At 53.8% G+C, this 21,199-nt stretch overlaps 2 protein-coding genes across 4 annotated transcripts in view; both read left to right on the top strand.

Annotated features, from left to right (window-relative positions):
• IGSF21 (immunoglobin superfamily member 21) overlaps nt 1-9,436 on the top strand; it is a 40,349-nt gene extending 30,913 nt beyond the window's left edge. Inside the window, exons 4-10 of the mRNA XM_083802928.1 lie at nt 3,553-3,671; nt 4,756-4,871; nt 5,077-5,527; nt 6,708-6,793; nt 6,956-7,148; nt 7,235-7,273; nt 7,395-9,436. Of these exons, the coding sequence (XP_083659054.1) occupies nt 3,553-3,671; nt 4,756-4,871; nt 5,077-5,527; nt 6,708-6,793; nt 6,956-7,148; nt 7,235-7,273; nt 7,395-7,468 (1,078 nt within the window). The 3' untranslated portion in view covers nt 7,469-9,436. The remainder of the gene's footprint in view (nt 1-3,552; nt 3,672-4,755; nt 4,872-5,076; nt 5,528-6,707; nt 6,794-6,955; nt 7,149-7,234; nt 7,274-7,394) is intronic.
• Nucleotides 9,437-9,459: 23 nt separating this feature from the next.
• On the top strand, nt 9,460-15,383 carry KLHDC7A (kelch domain containing 7A). 3 transcript variants are annotated; one of them, XM_083802927.1, is made up of 3 exons: nt 9,460-10,770; nt 12,382-12,632; nt 13,054-15,383. In XM_083802927.1, the coding sequence occupies exons 1-3, from the start codon at nt 10,707-10,709 to the stop codon at nt 14,713-14,715; spliced, it is 1,977 nt and encodes a 658-aa protein (XP_083659053.1). In that variant the 5' UTR covers nt 9,460-10,706; the 3' UTR covers nt 14,716-15,383. The 3 variants fall into 3 exon arrangements, with proteins under 3 accessions (XP_083659053.1, XP_083659051.1, XP_083659052.1); XM_083802925.1 differs by having other exon boundaries at nt 9,461-11,544; nt 12,382-15,383; XM_083802926.1 differs by having other exon boundaries at nt 10,755-10,770; nt 12,382-15,383.
• The last annotated feature ends 5,816 nt before the right edge of the window (nt 15,384-21,199 follow it).

Genomic DNA, 21,199 nt, shown 5'->3' with positions numbered 1-21,199 from the left:
GTTGTCCCAGTGCTGGTGCCCTGCTCTAATGTCACCTCCTTCAATGTGCCAGCTGCTTTTTAAAGCCTTTTTTTTTTTTTTTTTTAAATTTTACCCCAGTTTGGGGTGGTTGAGGGTGTTAAGTCAATACTCGTCCTCTTTGGCCTTCCATGGGGATTTGTTGGCCCTGGTTGCTGTAATCAAGGGATTTTGCTAATGAGAATAATTGCATGCACTGAGAAATCACCTCTATTTTTGCTGTGTTTGCTGCACTGCAATCGCTACAAATAAATTGTCATATTTTAATGCACTGTCACCAAATATCCAGGGTCTGTCCCCACAGTCTGCCTGTCCCTGGGGGAAAAAAACAACATTGGTGGAGAGTTCCAGAGGTGGAAATGAGCAGAAAAAAACAGGTCTGGAAAAAAAATAATATATATATATAGCAGGCAGCATGAAAGCTCGTCTTTGCATTTCTTCCAAGTATGAAATCACTTGCAGGAGTGTCAGCTTTATTACTAATTACACACTTGCTTTATTGCTGGTGTTATAAAAACAAAACTGGAGCTTGAAAAAAGTGTCAGGGGGAGACTTAATTTAAGCCAAAAAGGCTGGGGCGAAGTATTTATTTTCACAATTTTTTGTCTTTGTTTCCTTTTTAAATTAGAATTTGCTAATCGTATTTCAAAGCTCGTTTTTCCCAGCGTCGGGTAATAAAGTCCCTGTGTGTGATGGGGAAAATACAGTTGTTTCCTCGAGGCAACGCGGTGCTTCATGCCTGCAAAAGTCCACGATATGGTTTGGAAAGGGCTTGACATGGTTCATCCCTTGGATGAGCATGCATGCCCAGCTGTGTGCAAGAATTATAGTCTTTCTAATTTTTTCAATTTGATTTTTTTTTAATTTTTTTCCTGTTTTTTTTTTTTCTGTTATATTTGGAACTGTGTTTTGTCATAAGTAGGAATAAGTGCATTAGATGGCTGCATGGGAATAAATGTGAATATAGAGTGGAAAGTAAGCAGGAAAGCAGGGCTGGAGATGAGATGCTCAGAGGAGGCTCAGGAGATACTCAGAGGTTGCTCAGGAGCTGCTCAAAGGATGCTCAGGAGATGCACAGGGGTTGCTCGGAGGGATGCTGAGGAAATGCTCAGAGGATGCTCAGGAGGCTCAGAGGATGATGCTCTGAGGTTGCTCAGGGGGATGCAAACAAGGGGGGAGGTGCAAACAAGTTGCTAAAGATGCAAGGAGGTTGCTCAGGGGATGTCCAGGAGATGCTCAGAGCATGCTCAGGGGATGCTCCACTCCCAAGTTTTGCTTCCCCACGTAGCACGGGCTGTGCTGAGCCGCTCAGTTGGTTGTTGTGCAAATTTCTGACATGACTAATTACTGTTGGAGGACGTTTCAGAGGCTTCGCTAATGGATTACATATTCCCAAATTCGACAACCTTGTTTTCCTGCTGTAAAACCAGCATTTCTGCCCAGCTCTGGATTTAACCACTGCTGTCCTGCAGGGCAGGGAGTTAAACCAGAGCAAAACATCCCCACTCACGGAGCAAGACCCCGACCACATGCATCCCATGAGCTGTCCCACGGGGGTGCGGATGTGCTGAACTCACCTGCTTTTGGGTACGTCGCACCTAGCAGCCTGCAAAACAGCCTGCTGTCTTTTTGGCTCAGAAACCTCCTTTTTTTCTTTTTTTTTTTTCCTCTCTCTCTCCACATATTGTAGAACTAATAGAATTTGTGAGCAGAAAATTTTGCTGCCCTAGGACCGAGCACTTAAAAGCATCGGTAATTGTCGGTGCGGTGCTTGCGAATTGTCCGAATTACCATGCAGCCCAGGATGTTTGCACTAAAAGTATTTGCACTCGGTTGCCTTTTTCAGAGGAAAACAGCAACATGCCTCATGCCCAGGGGGAGAGGAGCTGTTCCTCAGAGGGTATGAAAAGAGCCCATTTTCTGAATCATTGGCTTGATGCTTTTTGGGAGGGTCAATCCCTGCCTCTTTCTGCTTTAGTGGCTGCTTCAGCAGCCTGTGAAGTTGGTTTTTGAGTGTGTTTAGTGGCATTTCAGTGGTTTTTGGTAGCCTCCATCTGACTGGCTTTGCAGAGGGGTTGGTACCATGCAGGGGTGAGAGCTGGGGGGGATTTGCAGGGCTTTATTGGAGTTTAAGAGGCAATCTCCCTGGGGGATAAACACACCTCCTATGCTGATGGCAAAAGCAGGGACTCAGTGACGTTTCCCAGGAGCAAACAGAAAAAAAAATTGCAAAAAAACAAAAAAAATCAGTTCAGGATTGAGAGGGGACACGTGTCTTAGGACCGTGGCTCTTCCACCAATGTGGCATCCCTGCTCACCTACCAGCGGGCATCTGCTCCGCTTCCCAGCCTGGCCGCACGGTGCAATGGGGCAGCCCTGGGGCTTTGCAGGGCTGGAGCCCTTCTCTCTCGGACCACAGCTGCAGAAACCTCAGCATGACCCAATCAGGACCGTTTCGCACCCTAATCTCCTTGCAGCCTTGAAGGGCTCATCCGCTGCAGCGAGAAGCAGACACTGTGAGGGGGCAGCCCAGCTGCAGCCTCTCTGTCTCAGCAGAGCCCAAAATCGCCCCGACCGCTTCTCCCTTCCCTCTTCTCCGCTAACAAAGCGCGCGTGCGTGGGTAATTAGAGGCTGCAACAGATGGCGGAGGCTTAGTTGAGAGCGACGCGTCCATTAAAAGGCGCTGCCAAGCGACTGCTCGCGTCGGCGGGGCTTGTTTGCGCTAGCAGGGCTTTCGCACGGCGAGGAGGCGTGGGAAGCCAGCCAGGGGCTTTCGGCAAGGAGCCACCGAATTTTGCTTGCCGCCGTGTTTCCTCCTTAGCTGGGGAAGCCCCGCAAGGTGCACACCTGAGTGCTGCGGAAAATCCTTTACTAGGGATAGAAAATCCTTTTTTTTTTTTTTTTTTTTGAAAGCTGGGGGCAGCCAGATGATGTTTTGGCATGGCTATGACTCTGGGAGGATGCTTGGTGGCTACATCCTAATTTCCATGGCCGGGCAGCTCCTTTGCAGCCGGCCGGAGCATTACCACCTCAGCTGCATTCCCGCGTCTCTTCCTCTCCTGGTTTTTTTTTTTAAATACATATAAAAATCTAGATACCATATAGATCAAAGCATGCCCTGTACAGGAACACGTTTGCTCAGAGTTTGTGCTTTTGATACTTTTTATTCGCCGTTCTTTTCTACAGCTAGAAGGGGGGTCCGTAGGATCCGAGCCTTTAACGTCGGCGTTTCACGGGCGTTTAATGTCCGCAGTTCGCAGGTTTTTGCTCTCAGCGGTGTCTTTACCTCCTGCGTGCTTCTCCTTTCACAAATGCCATTACTTACCCTCCCGAGGAGCTGTCAGTGCCGGTAAACTCCAGCTGCTAAACCGCATTACACAGCTCGCTCCTGAAGCCTTTGCAGTTATTAATAGTTTATTGATCCGCGGCTCATTGCTGCTGAAAAGCAACACCGTTAGCGGGATGCTCCCTCCTGCCGTGGACGGGGTCAGCCGGGGTGGAGGCTGGCAGTGAGTTCCCTCTCTCCTCCCCAGCCTCCCCGAGGTTCGCATTTCGGACAACGGCCCCTACGAGTGTCACGTGGGGATTTATGACCGAGCCACGCGGGAGAAAGTGGTCCTGGCATCCGGTAACATATTCCTCAACGTGATGGGTGAGTGCGGCGCTGCTGCTGCTGCTGCGAGGGTGGTGGTGATGTGGTGATGATGGTGAGGATCACAGAAACATAGAATCATTAAGGTTGGAAAAGACCTCCAAGATCATCTGATCCAACCATCCCCCTACCACCAATGTCACCCACTAAACCGTGTCCCCAAGCACCACGTCCAAACTTCCCTTGAACACCCCCAGGGACGGTGACTCCACCACCTCCCTGGGCAACCCATCCCGATGCCTGACTGCTCTTTCTGAGAAGAAATGTCTCCTCATTTCCAACCTGAACCCACCCGGCGCAACTTGAGGCCATTCCCTCTAGTCCTATCACTAGTTACCTGTGAGAAGAGGCCGACCCCCAGCTCCCCACATCTTCCCCTCAGGTAGTTGCAGGGAGCAATGTGGTCTCTCCTGAGCCTCCTCTTCTCCAGCCTAAACAACCCCAGTTCCCTCAGCTGCTCCTCACAGGACTTGTGTCCCAGGCCCTTCACGACAGTGGTGATGATGTGATGGTGATGGCGATGTGGTGGTGATGATGATGTGGTGGTGATCATAGAATCGCAGAACCATTAAGGTTGGAAGCGACCTCCAAGATCATCTGGTCCAACCATCCCCCTACCACCATATCACCCACTAAACCCTGTCCCTAAGCACCACGTCCAACCTTTCCTTAAACACCTGCGGAAACGGTGACTCCACCACCTCCCTGGGCAACCCATTCCATGATGGTGCTGTGATGGCAATGACGATGTGGTGGTGATGACGATGTGATGGTGATGACAGTGTGTCAGTGATGGCAATGTGATGGTGATGATGATATGATGGTGATGATAAGTGATGATGATGATGATAAGTGACGGGTGAGTGAGCACCCAGCTGCCGGAAGAGGATGGAGGGGAACCATTGGAAGGTCTATGACCGATCCTGAAACCATCACCAAGGCATTTTAGTGATGGAGCAAGGGGCGACCTCCAGCTCACAGCTTCCCAGTTTACAACCCCAGGGATTTTCAGGGGGCTGGGGGCGGTGATGCTGGGGCTGGGGGGGCACTGTGCTCACGTCCCGGCTCTGCATCCTTGACGCAGCTCCACCGACGTCCATCTCGGTGATCGCCGCTGACACGCCAGCACCCTTCAGCCGCTACCAGGCGCAGAACTTCACCTTGGTGTGCGTGGTGTCCGGCGGCAAGCCTGCCCCGCTGGTGAGCCCATCATCTTTATTTTTAATATATAGATTTTTTACATATATATATATAACAGAAGTAATAGATCTGGAGGCAAAGCAAGGCACCTACCTACCTGTTAGCCCCGTTGCATCCCTCTGCAGAGCCCCGTGCGCTGCTGCCCAAAGGACAGATGGCTGGCGGTGTCCCCGTGCGCTCACCGTCCCTTCTGTCCCCTCCGCAGGTGTACTTCAAGCGCGATGGGGAGCCCATCGAGGCCACCCCGCTGCCGGAGCCGCCGGCCGCAGCGGGGAGCTGGGCACCACGCAACCTCCTGCATCGTGACCTGGATGACACCAAGGTGCCCAAATCGCTGGCAGCGGCCGAAGGGGATGCGGGGGGTGGGCGGCCCCCCAACACTGCCGAGCCCCCCCGGGGGCTGGCGGCCGAGCGGGGCCCCGCCACCGAAGCCATCCCCGAAACCGTGGTGAGCCGGGAGTTCCCGCGCTGGGTGCACGTGGCGGAGCCCATCTACTATTTCCGCCACACTCACGCGCCCGTGAGCGATGGCACGGTGGAGGCGCGGGCCACCCTCACCTGGACCCTCAACCCCCAAATCGACAACGAGGCGCTCTTCAGCTGCGAGGTGAAGCACCCGGCGCTCTCCATGCCCATGCAGTCGGAGGTGACGCTCGGTAAGGGCAGTGGCCATGTTTGGAGGGGTTTCTTGTTTTTTGGGGGAGGGGGGACAGGGTGATTTATTGCAATTTTGCTTTTTTTCCCATTTATTGCAACTTTTGCAATTTTTGCATTTATAGCCTTTTTTTTTGCATTTGGCATTTTTGCTTTTTGTACTTATTGCTTTTCTCCACTTAGTCAGTTTTGCATTTCTTGCATTTTATATTTTTGGTTTTTTGACTTTTTGCTTTTTTTTACATTTCTTGCTTGCTAATTGGGAGCCCTCCCACCACCTCCTCACCTTCATTAAGGACCCCAGACTGCATGTAACAATTCAGAAATATATTAAAACTCCTGCACTGGGCATCATCCTGCCCTGCACACAAGTCCAGGACTGGCTTCAGCTCCAGCAGCTCCAATACGTGTAATGGCAAAGCTCACCCCACACTGTCCCCCACGTCTGGTCGGGATCAGTTCCTCACCCCTTAAGATGCCTCCAGCCTGTGTGTCCCATCACCACCATCAACGCAGAGGTTTTGGACTGACCCAGCAGGTCTCCCGTTAACCCCTTCATCATATATAAATAGTATGATAAATATATGTATACGTGTGTGTATCCCGAGTATGAGCTGGGCGCCCAAAAAAAAAGGCTATACAGAGGTGATGCTGTGCAACACAGAGGGTGGGGACTGGCGGACTGGTCTCTCCCCAGCACCAAAGTCATCAAGGTGAGCCCTGGATTTAGGCACAGGTACAGCCAAGAGCCCCTTCCCCAGCCCCAAGGCTGGCATGGGGAGGGCGGGGGGTCCCCCATCTTTGCAGGGCTGTGCTTGGTGCTTGGCATTTCATGCTCTTGGAGCTTTGTGACTGTCTCACCAAGGATACCTCATCCTGGGGACACTTTCCTGAGGTGCCCACCTCCATGCCCCTTGCATCAAACCAGCCCACCCCTGTTTTGGCTGGGAAGTGCGTCCTTGGCCATCAATGCAGCCCATAGCAGCCATCTATCAAGCCTGCTGGCCCATTCCTTAGCCTGCAGGCTACGTGCCCCCTGTCCCTCAGTCATTTGGCCAGCCTGCAGTCTGTCCATCAGGTATCCAGCCTTCAGCCTCCTCGCACCCCGCGCCATTGAGCAAACCCTCATTAACCCCAGCCGAGGGCTGACGCCCCTTTTCTCCCTGTCCCTTTTTGTTGCAGTCGCTCCCAAAGGCCCGAAGATCACCATGACCCCAACTAGAGCCCGCGTTGGAGACACCGTTCGCATCTTGGTGCAGGGCTTCCAGGTCAGTGTCCCCACGCGGTGATGCCGCCCCCCATCCCCGTGGGGTCACGGGGTCCCTGCATCCACACCAGCGCTTCAAGGGTGCGCTGTGGCCACCAAGCCGGGACAGGGGTGGCCTTGGCTCAAGGGTCACGGTCCCCACGCTGGTGTCCCCTGCGTGCAGAACGAAGTCTTCCCCGAGCCCCTCTTCACGTGGACCCGTGTGGGGAGCCGGCTCCTGGATGGCAGCACCGAACACGCTGGGAAGGAGCTGGTGCTGGAGCGGGTGCCGGCCGAGCTCAACGGCTCCATGTACCGCTGCACCGCGCAGAACCCCCTGGGCTCCACCGACACCCACACCCGCCTCATCGTCTTCGGTATGGCACCGCTGCATCACCCCCTCCCTGCGTGCCCACTCCCCTGGTCCCTCCTAACCCACCTCTCTGCTGCTTCTCTCCATTAGAAAACCCAAATATCCCCCGTGGAACAGAAGACTCCAACGGTGAGTGGTGGCCAGAGGAGGGGGAACCCAAAACCAAGAGGTGCTGGCCCTGTCCCACTTGGAAGCTGAACATCGATTTGTGGCTCTGTAAACTCTCTTTCCCTTTTCTCCCCCTGCCTAGGTTCAGTTACCGGCCACCGCAGCTTCAGACTAGTTTTGGCACTCACCCTAACAGTGATCCTGGAGCTAACGTGAAGCTTCGCTCGCCTCTTCCTCCTCCTCTTCCTCTGTATGGCTCCACCTGGCATTTACACCTCTGTCAATCAGTTCTCTCTCTCTCTCTCTCTCTCTTTCTCTCTCTCTCCTATGTTATTTACAGTCTCGGTCTCTTTCTGTCTGTGTCTTGGCTTTCTCAGACAATTTAATTAAAAGGAAAAAAAAATCTGCCCTGGTAGAAGGCTGCGCTGAATGTTTTGCCTCCTGTGGGTAGAGGCTGGGAACTTGGCGAGCGTCCAGAGACTGCCTGGGGTACCCAGAACCTTACCTTGGGGCACCCAGGACCTCACCTTGGGGCTCCCAGGACCTTGCCTCGGGGCTCCCAGGACCTTGCATTGGGGCTCCCAGGACCACCTTGGGGTACCCAGAACCACCTTGGGGTACCCAGGGACTGTGCAAGGTCTGATTGGTGGGGGGGAACACACAAAGCTTTCTGATGCTACAAATGCAAAGGCCCAATTTCCCTTGGAAAAGCAGCAGGGGACATCTCCCTCCCCTGTTTATGCCACCCCCAGTGCACACCCAGGCTGGCAGAAAGGAGGGTCCTGAGCCTACTGCATTACCTATGCACTGAGCTGCTCCAGGTCTCAGCTCCAGGGTGAGTCCCAAAAAGCCAGCCCCGTGCTCCGCACCACCCTCCCAATACCAAACCAGCACCACGCAGGCATTCGCTGCCCTGCGTTTTCCTCCGGGAGCCATTAATCCTAGAGGATTAGCCAGCAGCCATGCGGTGCTTCAGCTTTCCAAAGCCCTGTACTAGTGCTAAGCATTATTACTATTATTACGATTATGATTAATTATTATTAAGCAGATTCACTTCCTACCACTCACTGTTGCCAGCGATTTCCAAACCTCCAAGGAGCTGAATAAACACACAGCGGCTCAGGAGTTTCTTCCGATGCGCAAAAGCACCCAGCATTGTAATTTGGGCTGGAAGCGACACAGGGACAGGCTCGCTCCAGAGCCCCCGGCTGGCTGGGATTTAGAAGGATTAGTGACTCCACTTCCATCCTGAAGCAAGGGGATCCGAGCATCCGAATCCTTTCGGGTGAGGAAGGATGCCGGCTGCCTTGACCCCCCAGCCCTCCAAACCAGCTGTCCCACTGCGACACAGGACTCCCTGCCCCAAAGGCTTTTGCTGCTCCGAACATGTCCTCTCCCTAGGTGAGATGGGAGCCTTTACGTTTTTGGGAATTCTTCATTATTATTTGCTTTTACCCCCGCACTGTGGACCAGGCAGCAGAGCCCCAGCGGAGCAGATGTTCCTCGGCAGGCTGGAGATGCACCAACCCCATTTGTTCTCCAGGGCCCTCATCCAAAATTGGTTAAACAACCATTATGCCTGCTCGCTATGAAAACGGGGATTTACAGACACCCAAACCTCTGTTTAAATGCAAATGTGGCATTTTAGCCTGGAACCATGGACACGACGAGCATTAGGGAGGCATCACCCCCTCCCATAGCACCCTCTCAGGAGTAACGTGACCTCTGGGGAAGGACCGATGAACTGGTGGGCTCAGCATCCCGCATCCCAAATCCACCCCTCCACCTGGGACTCGGCTCTTCCCCTGGTGATGCTGGCACAATTGTAGCAGAATATCTAGCACCATGCAGAAAAGGATGGAGATTTGGACCCTCTCATCACCAGGACAGCCCAAGCGATGACCAGGGATACACATGAGCCTCTCATTCGGGGCAGAGGTGCCGCCTGCTTTCACGATACCCCACCAAGCGCAGGAGCTGCTCTCTCTTAGTCCAGACTCACCGACCAGACGAGCAGAGGCGATGGACACAGAGTGGTGTCACCCCACCAGAGAAACCCCCTGTGCCACGTGGACACACAGCCTGGACCCTGCTGTCACCTCCTGCCCCCTCTTACCCTTCACCTGCTGCCTTCCTGCAGGGAATTACAGAGACAATCAATTAAATCCCTGTCCCGTCCCACCCCCCTCGCCCCCCCCAGTTCTTTGAGGACCTGGCAGTGAATAATGCAGGAGGCTGCGAGGATACGGAGCTGCTCCGGTTGGTACATTATTGATGAGAGATGACAGATCCTCCGCTGACAATCTGCCTAAGAGATATGATTAGCTTGTAAAAAATTAATCGCACTTCTTAGGGATGATGCGAGCTGAAAACCCCAAGGAACAGCGTTATCGATGTTCCCTAATTTCAGGGGACTTTGAAAAGGTTTTAGCAAAATTTGGAGGCAGCAATTACATTCAATTAGAATCACAAGTGCCAAGACATCACCGCCGCTCGCAATGACCGCGTCCCCTGCTCCAGTGCAGTCCCTGCACAGCGCTCAGCCTTTCCAAGCCCCATAAAACCCCGCCGGCGATCAAAAAAAAAACCAACCACTGCCATCCCGACACCCCTACATGCCCAAGGCTGGGCTTTTGGCAGCGCAGCCCTACATCTCAAGGATGTGCATCCAACTCTGGGAAGCCCCCAGCCTTTGGGGATGTTGGATGGGGACATAAGGGCAGGAATACACGGACTCGCCGGGGACTGGAAATACTGGTGGGAGCAGCAGCGGGCTTTGCTTGGTGCTTCCCCTGCCTCCATCCCATCATTACCAGGCCCGGTTACTTGCCTGGGTTCACAGGGCTGCTGACAAACGCATGCATAATTCACACAGCCCTGCACAAGAAGACCTCTATGCAGAACTCGGTGCCGATTAAAAACCACGGCAGCAAAAGAGGAAAAGCCCCCGGGGACACGTAGCATACAGGTGGCATACAGACTCTGCACAGTGCATGGTGCCAGTTAGCCGAGCCCCCAAATGCCTGCCCAGCCTCACGCCACACGCCACCCTGACCCCAGCAGCTTTAGATTTTGGGTCCCTGGAGCAATTTGGCACAAGACGGAGTGGGGCTGTTGGGTGTTTTTTGACAGGTCTTGCTTTGGCCCTGGGCTAGAGCTTGAGATGCAAGTGGGATGCATCAATGCTAGCACCCGCCCTGCACCAAGGTGTGGCTCTTTATCCAAATATCCTCGTTCCCCTGACCTTGTCCTTGCTGCCTTTCCCAGCACAAGGTGATACCTTCCCAAACGCACCCCCCCACACCCCGCCATAAAAGGGGGTGCCAATGTCTGGGATGCACACAGGGGTCCCCACCAACCAAGCCAGCACCCAGCACCCCTTCCTGGGATCTGGTCCAGCAGCACCTCTCCAGTTTGCTTCCGCCCTCTTCCTATAAATATTTTGCTGTTTATCATGCGGTCCTCCACTGGCTGCACACAAAGACACAACGGCCCCGAAACCAAAGCCCCGCACAAAGGTGAGCAGCGTTGCAAACTGCTGTTAGCTTATGAGCAATGAAACCCAGGTGCCAGCAAGCATGAGATCCCAGCGGAGCCTGTTTCCCCTTCTCTCAGCTAAGAGACTGACACCATTATATCCTGTGCCCACACCTCACGTGGGAAGTTGTTTTAGCATCACCAGGGCTCGTTTCTCCAGCAAATCCCATCAGGTCAGGACCGAGCCAGCAGGGAGTGAAGCCCTGAATACAAGCAGAAGAACAGCAGCAGCCACATTTTGGCTGTTTGGTGGTTTTTTTTGTTTGTTTGTTTTTGGTTGGGGGTTTGTTTTTTGTTTGTTTGTTTGTTTGTTTTGCATTCAGAAGAGCTCGTGGTCTCCTCTCCCTCTCATCCCCCAGCTCAGCCTTTGGGATGTGCAGTCTCCGCAGGGCCTTGTTCCTTTGCACATCTCTCAGCACGCAGAATCATTCCCCTGGGGGAAAGGAAATTAATTTTTTCCCTTTGAATTCAGCCTGCTCAGCAGAGGCTGCTGTAGGATGCCATTCCCAGGGCGGCCCCAAGCCCCCTCCTTTCCTCCCCTCCCCCCGCCCCCACCGTGGTACAGGCATGGGGACCTGGGGACATCAAGCGTCATTCCCGAAAATCTTCGGAATTCAGATGGAAACTGGTCACATTCCTGACTTCTTGGTCAGGGGGAGAAGGAAGCAGACGTGACATTGGCTGGCATCCACCGTGCCTCAGTTTCCACCACCACCACTGCCATCCCCACGTGCATCGCGAGGAGCCCCAGCACGGTGATGCATCACTTCAAAGCGATGGCTCCCACCTCTCCAATTCCTTCCCCTCCCGATTTTTTTTCCTCATTCCAATGGTTTTGTTTGCTTTCCAGGGTTCATCCTCCTTCCCCACCCCCACCCCCCAGCCTGCAGTTTCACTCCTGCCTCCACTCTAGCTTCATTTGCAGGAGTTTCCCCTTCCCCAAGCCCGCAGCTCCTCTCCCGATGGCTCCGCATTCACCTGCGGCTTCCAGGCTCACCACCGACAGAGCTCGGTGCCTTTAGGGACACTTCCCATCACCCTTCGTTAGCGAGCATGCTGCACGCAAAGGCTGCCAAATTAGTCACTCAGTGGCACAAAGCAGCTGCTCGGTGTCAGACCAAAGGTCTGCCTGGCACAGGGCTGCCTTCTCCCTCCCTTCCCCGTGCTCAGGTTCCTCCTGGTTTCACCCACCCAGGGGGGAAAGCAGGGAAGAAGGACCTTCCCTGGACCAAGCAAAGTGTTTTCCCCTTCCAATGCCTGGCCAGTATTAAATAGCAAAAACCAACAGAGCGGGGTGGTGTCCCCGGGCTGCTCGGAGGAGATACCTTCCCTCCTGTCGCCTTTGTGCTTCCGCAAGCTTCTCTCTGAGCCTCTCTGTTTGCCAGGCTAATAAAGCCAGCTCTGTGTCACCAGCTCCCCGCTGGCTGCACTCGAGCCCAGCCCAGCCCACCTTACTCAAACATATAAAGCTTACATGCCAGCTCCTGCCAGCCCGCCCGCTCAAAGTCACCTTGCCCCAAACTCCCGGCTGAGCGTGTTCCTGCTCTGCTGGGGGCTCGGCAATCATTAATCGGATTCTCTGCATTCCCCAGCGCCTGCCCTGGTATGGAAAAATGAGCCAGCGGGTAACCGTGCCCTGGCAGTCCGACATGCAGCTGGCCGGCAAGCTGGTCCTCTCCGCCGCCGCACTGCTCCTGCTGACTTTGGCGTACAGGTTTTACAAATCCCGCTCGGCCCCCAGCAGCCCCGGAGGCAGCACCCTGGCAGCCGACGCTTGCGGAGAGACGGAGAGAAGGGAAAACACTGCCCAAGATGGGGAGGCGGTGGCAAGTCTGCGGCGCAGGCAGGTTTTTGGTGGTGGGGCTTGGCAAGGTGGTGGCAATGCCCAAGTGAGTGCCTTGGAGCCGCGGAAAGTGCTGGACCAAAGAGATCAATGTCTGCCAGTGGGCAAGGAGGAGGAAAGAGGGGAGCCGGGAGGGGAGCCTACATTTTTCAGCGGTGGGGACCTGGCTGAAATGCTGAGTGGGGAGGAGGGCAGCAGGCACGGACGCGGCGTGCTCAGCCCATGCACTGAGCTTTCCACCCAGACGGGGGATGACAGAGGTGCCCAAAGCACAGAGCAGGATTTGGCCATCGGGGGCATGAGCCAGAAGGGGAGCAGGGGGGTGATCCAGACCCGTAGTGTCACCTCAGACCTGGGGCTAATGATAACAGCGAGCAACAAGAGGTCGGACACCTCCTACTCTTTCTCCTCATTTGCGAAGATCCAGGTGGAAGAGAACTACATCACCGAGAGGAATGCGAAGGATGGGGCCAGACAGATGTCCCCTGGCCTCAAAGGCAAAGTGTATGACTACTACATCCAGTCCATCTCCCAGACGGTGTCAAAGAAAAGGTCTCTCCCCTATGCCCCTCTGGGAGAAGCCCTGAGCTGCAGCTCGGAGTATGTCAATGAAGAGCTGCAGAAATTGGAGCAGGTCAACGAGGAGCTGCAGAGCTTGGAGCAAGTCAACAAAGAGCTGCAGAGCTTGGAGCATGTCAGTGAGGAGCTGCAGAGCACTGTCACCCCAGAACCTGACACCCAGTCCCAGCAACCACCCGTGGCAATGCAGGACCCCATCACTTCTCCCTTAGTCCCATCACCTGTGGGGAGCTTGGAGATTGCCACCAAGCCCCCAGCTCCCACTCGCAGTTTCAGCCGCAAGAACAGTGTCCTCCAGATTGCTGAAAACCCCCAGCTCCAGCTTCCCATGGAGGGCTTCGGTGCACCAGTGCCAGCCAACACACCACCAGCAAGCCCCCGGCTGGAGCTGGTGGCTGGCGCCAACTTCTTCCAAATGTCACCCCCTGCCCCGGACACCCTCCTGGATCTGGGGAACTGCTACGAGGTCCTCTGCATGGCCAAGGCGAAGAAGCTCAGCCACCTCCAGGAGGCTGCCTACAAGGTCATGAGTGACAACTACCTGCAGGTGCTGAGGACGCCCTCCATCTATGGCCGCCTCAACGCCAGGGAGCGGGAGCTCATCCTCCAGCGGAGGATGAAGGGGAGGATGTGTGTAACCGTGGCAGACATCAGCACGCAGGAACCTGACCTCCACGCCAGCCGGCTCTGCTACTACGATGACGGAGGGGACCGCTGGTATCACCTCTGCCACATGCCACCAGAGGTGGTCTCCCAGGGGTGTGCCATGTGTAGCATGTTCAACTACCTCTTTGTGGTGGCCGGCTGTGAGGGCTCGGGCCGTGCACAGAGACCCTCCAACCGTGTCTTCTGCTACGACCCCTTGACAAACATCTGGAGGGAGATCTGCCCCTTGAACCAAGCACGGCCGCACTGCAAGCTGGTGGCCCTGGACGGCTGTCTCTATGCCATCGGTGGGGAGTGCCTCTACACAGTGGAGCGATACGACCCCCGCCAGGACCGCTGGACCTTCACCGCCCCCCTGCCCCATGACACCTTCGCCGTGGCCCACACGGCCACGGTGTGCGACGGGGAGATCTACGTGACAGGGGGCACCTTGCGCTACGTGCTGCTGCGCTATGCTGCCCGCAGGGACAGCTGGATCGTCAGCCCGGCCGGCGGCAGCAAGGACAGGACAGCTGAGATGGTGAGCACCAACGGCTTCATCTACCGCTTCGACCTCAACCGCAGCATGGGCATCGGCGTCTACCGCTGCGGCGCCAAGGCCAAGCTGTGGTACGAGTGTGCCACCTACGCCATGCCCTACCCGTCCTGCTTTCAGTGCGCTGCGGTCGGTGGCTTGGTCCACTGCATCGGCCGGCGCTTCCATCTCCGCTTCTTGGCCGACCACATCTCGCCACGCTTCGGGACCAAGGAGCTGCAGCCCTTCCCCTCGCCCCGCGGCAGCCTGCTCCCTGCCGTCCTGGTGCTGCCACAGGGACGGATGGAGCAGGTGCAGGTTTGAAGCATCCATGCTGAGGTCTCGTGCAGCTTGGACCCGATGGGATGGTGAAATCCAGGTAGCAGAAGCCACCAGCATGCATTTACTTCCCAAGTGCTGTTGATGCTGTTGAACCAACACTATCAGGGCAACGTCACCCATAGCCACCATGACAGCATCCTGCCAATCCCTGTAAGTGGAAAGGGAGAAGACAGATTGCACTTAGACACTAACAAACCCAGCCTTGAGGACACAAGGAAGAGCAAAGCCGGAGCTGGGTGGACTCATTTGCTTGCAGGTATTTAAACACAGGTGTGCTTCCTCAAATGCAAACAAACCCGGGCTCACTGCAGGCTGTGCACTGCCCTGTAAGTAGCTGCTTTGCAGGCACCAGGTGTTTAACATTGACCTGGACACCGAATGCACAGTGGGGGTTTAGGGTGTAGAAGTACAGCAGAGAGGTTTGGTCCTCATCGGCATCAAGCTGTCATTGAGCCTCACCCCAGGGCAGGAGGCTGGGGACCAAAGCATCCCCAGAAGGTACCTCTCCTACCCTTGCCTTGTTACCCGTTACCTTATCCTCAGCCCGGAATAACATATAGATATACATTTACATGCACACAACGTAAATGGACACTATAGATTTATAGACAGCTGGTCTTAAATAAAATTAAAGCAAGCATTTGGTAAAATTAACCACAGGCTACTGTTGTGCATTGTTTAGAACCTAATGGGAACAAAGAGGCCGGTGCATGTTTTACATTGCTAATTACTACACAAGCAACATCTCCAAGGAGGAACCCAAAAGCAAACCCGAGCCCTCACTGCGAGCAGCCAGTTCAGCATCAGGGCCTCTCATCCCCTTTTCCTGGGGTTTTATCGACCTCACTCCAATTACACCCCAGTGTCCTGCCAAAAGCCCACTTTGGGTAATTGCATTTTCTTCCCATAGCTGCTCGAGCCGTTAAGAGAAATGGCTCTTCATCCGTCACGTTCATTGCTCCGCACCACTGCTGCACACTCTCAGGCCCAGACGGACAAAAGCTGCTGCCGGACAGACAAACCGCTCCATCCCCACATCCTTAGTCAAGCACGAACTCTGTAATGCGTGTGAAGCACTTAGAGATGAGGGATGGTGCTGGGCTGGCCCGTGGGGGCTGCTTTTTATGCCCTGCTGCTGATTGCAGCTTAGGTTAATGTTCTTTCAGAGTGCATTTTCTGGGTGCGAACGGGGAAGCATCCTCAATTTGTTTGGCTTTTCTCCCGAGGATTGTTGCTGCCTCGTTGCATTCCCTCCCTTTGCCATTGCGGTGAACAGCACAAATGGCACAATTAGGGTACAGGGCTCGCCACGGTCATTCATGGGTTTTATGGCCATGTGTTCCGGAATAGTTTCTGACCTGGTACCAAAAGCCATTAATCCACAGCTCAAAGTCAACAACCCCACAGAATGTATTTCTTCTTTCTGCACAGGCAAATGGCCTCAAAGGGCTTCCCGCAATGGTCGGTGGCATCGATGGGAACCTTCTCACCCATGTTAGGAGACCCTGGGAGGAAGCAAAGCCATGCTAATTAACCCCACCTCTGCACTTTTTTTGTTAGCCCGCACCATATAGCACAATTCTTCTGGTGGTGGAGGGCGATGATGCGCCTCCCCCCTAAAATCTGTCATGGTCCTGGGGCACATAGCACTTCCCCACCTCTGTCACCCTTGGGGTCTCCTCATACACCCCACCAATGACGTGCTCGGGCTGTACAATCCAGCATCCCAGCACCTCTCTGTGGGAAGGCTTGGGCTGGTAAGTTTGGGGAATGAAAAAACTCTTAATTATAATTATTATTACTTAGCTCCTTGATATTTGGTTACCTCCATAGCCCACGCTCAGAGCAGCAAGCCCAACACATGCCCACACATGCTGCAATATGTTTCTCCTTCTTCCCCAGCAAAACCCAGGTACTGGCCATGTCACCAGAGCAGCCCAGCCCCTTTGCATCCCCATTTTCTGCAACACGAGCCCCACCACATCCTCCAAAAGCCTGGCCTGGACCCCTTGGGCATCCCTGCAGCAGCAGGCTTGGCACTGGGAAGTGAAGGCTGGGAGGCTCAGTGGAATGTAGGCAGCAGGAGCTCTTTGAGCTGATGGCTTTTATTTCAGCTCCAAAAAGCTTTGCTGGGACCCTGCCCTTCTCACATGTCTCACCCATGATTTAACTCCTTGTTTCCAGGCTGCACAGCCCTGCACAGGTGAGTGTGCACACAGCGAATAAAAACAGAACAGCTTTTTCTCATTCCCCAGCATGCCCGTGAGAGATTAATAGCTCTGACCGTGGGGGCCAGGCTCTCCCCCCACTCCTGCACTCTCCAATATTAACATGATTCGCCTGGGGAGGCATTTTGGAGATTGAAGGCATCGAGGACGTCCCGTACTGGAGCAGTGCTTGTTCTGCAGGGAAGGGCAAAGCTGGTTTTGGGCACAAAGCACGCAGCAATCCTGTGCTTGAGGGCAAAATGAATTTTGGCTGAGGTTAGGGGAAAGCAGCACTGAAGAAAGGGAAAAAGGACAAATGCAAGGCAATACTCAAACCCAGATGGCTTTTTCTTTCGTTGCAGCTTGCAACATCAAGATGTTATTTATTTTTGCTAATCAGATTGGCAAAGCACCTTTTTTTTTTTTTTGTTGGTTCACCCTTTCACAGGCACCAGCACCCGTCGCTGTGCTCGTGTCCCCCAGACCAGCTCCCTTTACCTCCCAAAAGAAGAGCTGTTCCCTCCTAAGGCGGTGCAACTGCTAAAATGCACTGCTTTGCAACCAAATACAGCCCTTGCAATAAATTTGGTGTTTTCTTCTAATCAGGAAGTTCCATTATCCACCCGCCACATTTATTTAGGCAATTACATAGTTTAATGTACGTTGATTCAGATTCTTAATTTTTACATTTTTGATTATGGTAGAAAACAGTGAATGACGCATTTCTTATTTACCAGGAGCTCTTTTTCCCTTTGCAATGTGTCGGGCTGCATTCAAATGGAAATTGGAAGTCAATTAAAGAAGTGCAAAACTAGCATTTTAAAATCTTTTTTATTAGTTAAACACAGCTACCTTCAACGTGTCAGCTACATCAGAGGGGAAAAAAAGCAAAAAGTGAAGAAGTGAGCTTATCCAGACATGTTTTGCATTTAAAACCAATGTAATACATGAAGGAAATATTAAGCATAGCAAGCTGCCAAATTAAGCATCTTGTTCATGACATGCAGGAGCAAGCATGTGTTGGTACCTGAGGTTGTTCAGAGGAGCCAAGTGGGATTTGAGGGCAGAGGAAGGGAAAGAGGCACCCTGGTGCCTGTGGCGAGGTGGCACCTCTCAGCCCCCACCCGTGGTTTCTCCTGCATGCTGGGGGGTTTCCTACATCGCTTTGGGAGATCTGTGCTGCCATGGGGAGAGCCTCCATGAACCATACAGAGCTGGGAGGGCCCTGTCCTCTACCATTTGCTTCTTCCACCCTTCCACTGAATTGCCCAATCACCCCTCAGTGGAGAAGATGCTGGAGGAACCATCCTGAGCCTGATTTGCAACCGGGAAGGAGACAGCAGCTGCACCCACGCTGTTCGACTTCAGTTGGAAGCAGACATTAACGATCATAGAACCATAGAATCATTAAGGTTGGAAAAGACCTTCAAGATCATCTGGTCCAACCATCCCCCTATTACCAGTATCACCCACTAAACCGTGTCCCTGAGCACCGCGTCCAACCTCTCCTTAAACACCCCAGGGATGATGACACCACCACCTCCCTGGGTAACCCGTCCCAGTGCCTGACTGCTCTTTCTGAGAAGAAATGTCTCCTCATTTCCAACCTGAACCTCCCCTGGCGCAACTTGAGGCCATTCCCTCTAGTCCTATCATAGTTACCTGTGAGAAGAGGCCAACCCCCATCTCCCCACACCTTCCCCTCAGGCAGTTGCAGAGAGCAATGAGGTCTCCCCTGAGCCTCCTCTTCTCCAGACCAAACACCCCCAGTTCCCTCAGCCACTCCTCACAGGACTTGTGTCCCAAGCCCTTCACCAGCTCCGTAGCCCTTCTCTGGACACACTCCAGGACCTCAATGTCCTTCTTGTAGTGAGGGCCCCAAAGCTGAACCCAGCACTCGAGGTGCAGCCTCACCAGAGCAGAGCCCAGGGGGACGATCACCTCCCTGGCCTTGCTGGCTGCACTACTCCTGACACAACCAGGATGCTGTCGGCCTTCTTGGCCACCTGGGCACCTGCTGGCTCGTGTTCAGGTGAGCATTGACCAACACCCCCAGGTCCTTTTCCTCTGCACAGCTTTCCAGCCACTCTGCCCCAAGCATGTAGCGCTGCGTGGGGTTGCTGTGCCCCAAGTGCAGGACCCGGCACTTGGCCATGTTGAACCTCATCCCACGGCCTCTGCCCATCGACCCATCCTGCCCAGGTCCCTCTGCAGGGCCTTCCTGCCCTCCGGCACATCGACACTTCCCCCCAGCTTGGTGTCATCTGCAGACTTACTGAGGGTGCACTCAATTCCCTCATCCAACTCATCAATAAAGATATTAACGAGGATGGGCCCCAACACCAACCCTGGGGAACACCACTGGTGACCAGCTGGATTTCACCCCGTTCACCACCACTCTCTGGGCCCGGCCGCCCAGTCAGTTTTTAACCCAGCAGCGTGCCTGTCCCAGCCATGGGCTGCCAGCTTCTCCAGGAGAATGCTGTGGGAAACCATGTCAAAGGCCTTGCTGAAGTCTAGGCGGACTACACCAACAGCCTTTCTCTCATCCACCAGAAGGCTGAGTACCCCGAGGATAAGTGGTCTGGCTAGTAAAGACAGATGTAAAGACGTCATTAAGAACCTCAGCCTTTTCCTTATCCTCAGTAGTCATGTTTCCCCCTGCATCCAGTAAAGGATGGAGATTCTCCTTGGCCCTCCTCTTGCCATTAATATATTTATTAAAACATTTTTTGTCATCCTTGACCATAATAGTGACCAGGTTGAGTTTGTACTGGGCTTTGGCCTTCCTGAATTTTTCTCTGCATATGCTGGCAACTTCCTTGTACTCTTCCCGAGTTGCCTGCCCCTTCTTCCACCGGACATAAACTCTCTTTTTTTCCTGGACACTTAGCAAAAGTTCACAGTTCAGCCATACCAGTCTTCTTCCCCGACAGCTCATCTTACAGCACACGGGGACAGCCTGCTCCTGTGCCTTGAAGACTTCTTGAGTGTCCAGCCTTCCTGGACCCCTCTGCCCTTCAGGACTGGCTCCCAAGGGACCCTCCCTACCAGTGTCCTGAACAATTCAAAGTCTGCCCTCCCGAAGTCCAAGGTAGCAGTTTTACTGAGCCCCCTCCTGACTTCACCAAGAATACAGAACTCTACCATTTCATGCTCGCTCTGCCCAAGACAACTCCCTACCACCACATCTCCCACCAGTCCTTTTCTGTTCATGACCTGGACCCATCCTCCTGCATGGCACCCGAGGGACGCTCGATGGTCTCTTGCATGCCCCGCAGGGCTCACAGGCTGCATCCAGCTCCCGCAGGAAGGCAGAGAAACCAGGGGAGAGCTCAGGGATTTGGGAGCTGCTCAGTGGGAGCAGCCACCCTGTCGCCGCAGACCTCACCCCCAGATTTACCCACCAAAGTTGCAAGATGGGAATAGAGCCTCGCGAGCAGAAGCGGAGCTCCCAGCACACTGGGAATGCCAGCCAGCTCCTCGCGAGTGCGGAGAGGTTGGCGGTAATGAAAGATGCTATCAGGGGAGCAGGCGGCCAGCCAGACAAACATAATTAGCGGCATTTGCGGACGACGAACCTCGGCGAGGACGGGGAGGGGACGGAGCTGGGGGAATGGAGCACATCCCCTTGCCATCATTTGGGAAAAAACACGGTCATTTGGAGGCTGGCCAAGCTGGAATAACAGCCTGGTGAACGAATATTTAATTAAAATCTGCGCGGCGTTTGAAGGGAGAAGGGCTCAAAGTGAATAAGCGCGGCGATAAAATATGCATAGGCTCCAGCAGAAGTTCTCCCTCCCCAGCACAAGCTTTTGCTTAAAGCATTGATGGCTTTTTATTCACAAGCTGCAGCGAGGAGGGAATGTTTGCCAGCCACTATTTCAATCCTGCAGGGAGTTTTTTTCCAGGGGTTATAGCCATGCTATAGTTTAGGATGTGTCAGTGCTGGCATCATAAACACAGATTAGAAATGCTATAAAAGGAAAAAAAATAAAATAAAATAAAACTTACACTGCTGGCTGGAGTTTACCATCCTGAAAGCTCAGGCCAAAGGCAAATTTTTTCTCCATTACTGAAACAAAATCAATAAGCTTGGTTTTTACTTACAGAAAACCCAAAGGGGAGGGGGGAGAAGGGAAAACCAAAGCTGCAGAAGGGGGAACGGGATGGTTATATAAGGCAAGAGAGGCAGGCAGGGGTAAGGGCTGTTGAAAGTAGCCCCAACTCCCCTATGGGGGCCAACCATGAGGTCAAAC

This window comes from Anser anser (assembly GCF_964211835.1).
Source record: "Anser anser genome assembly, chromosome: 17".
Lineage (NCBI taxonomy): Eukaryota > Metazoa > Chordata > Aves > Anseriformes > Anatidae > Anser > Anser anser.
The sequence above is the reverse complement of the archived record's forward strand: the minus strand, read 5'-3'. Positions and strand labels throughout refer to the sequence as shown.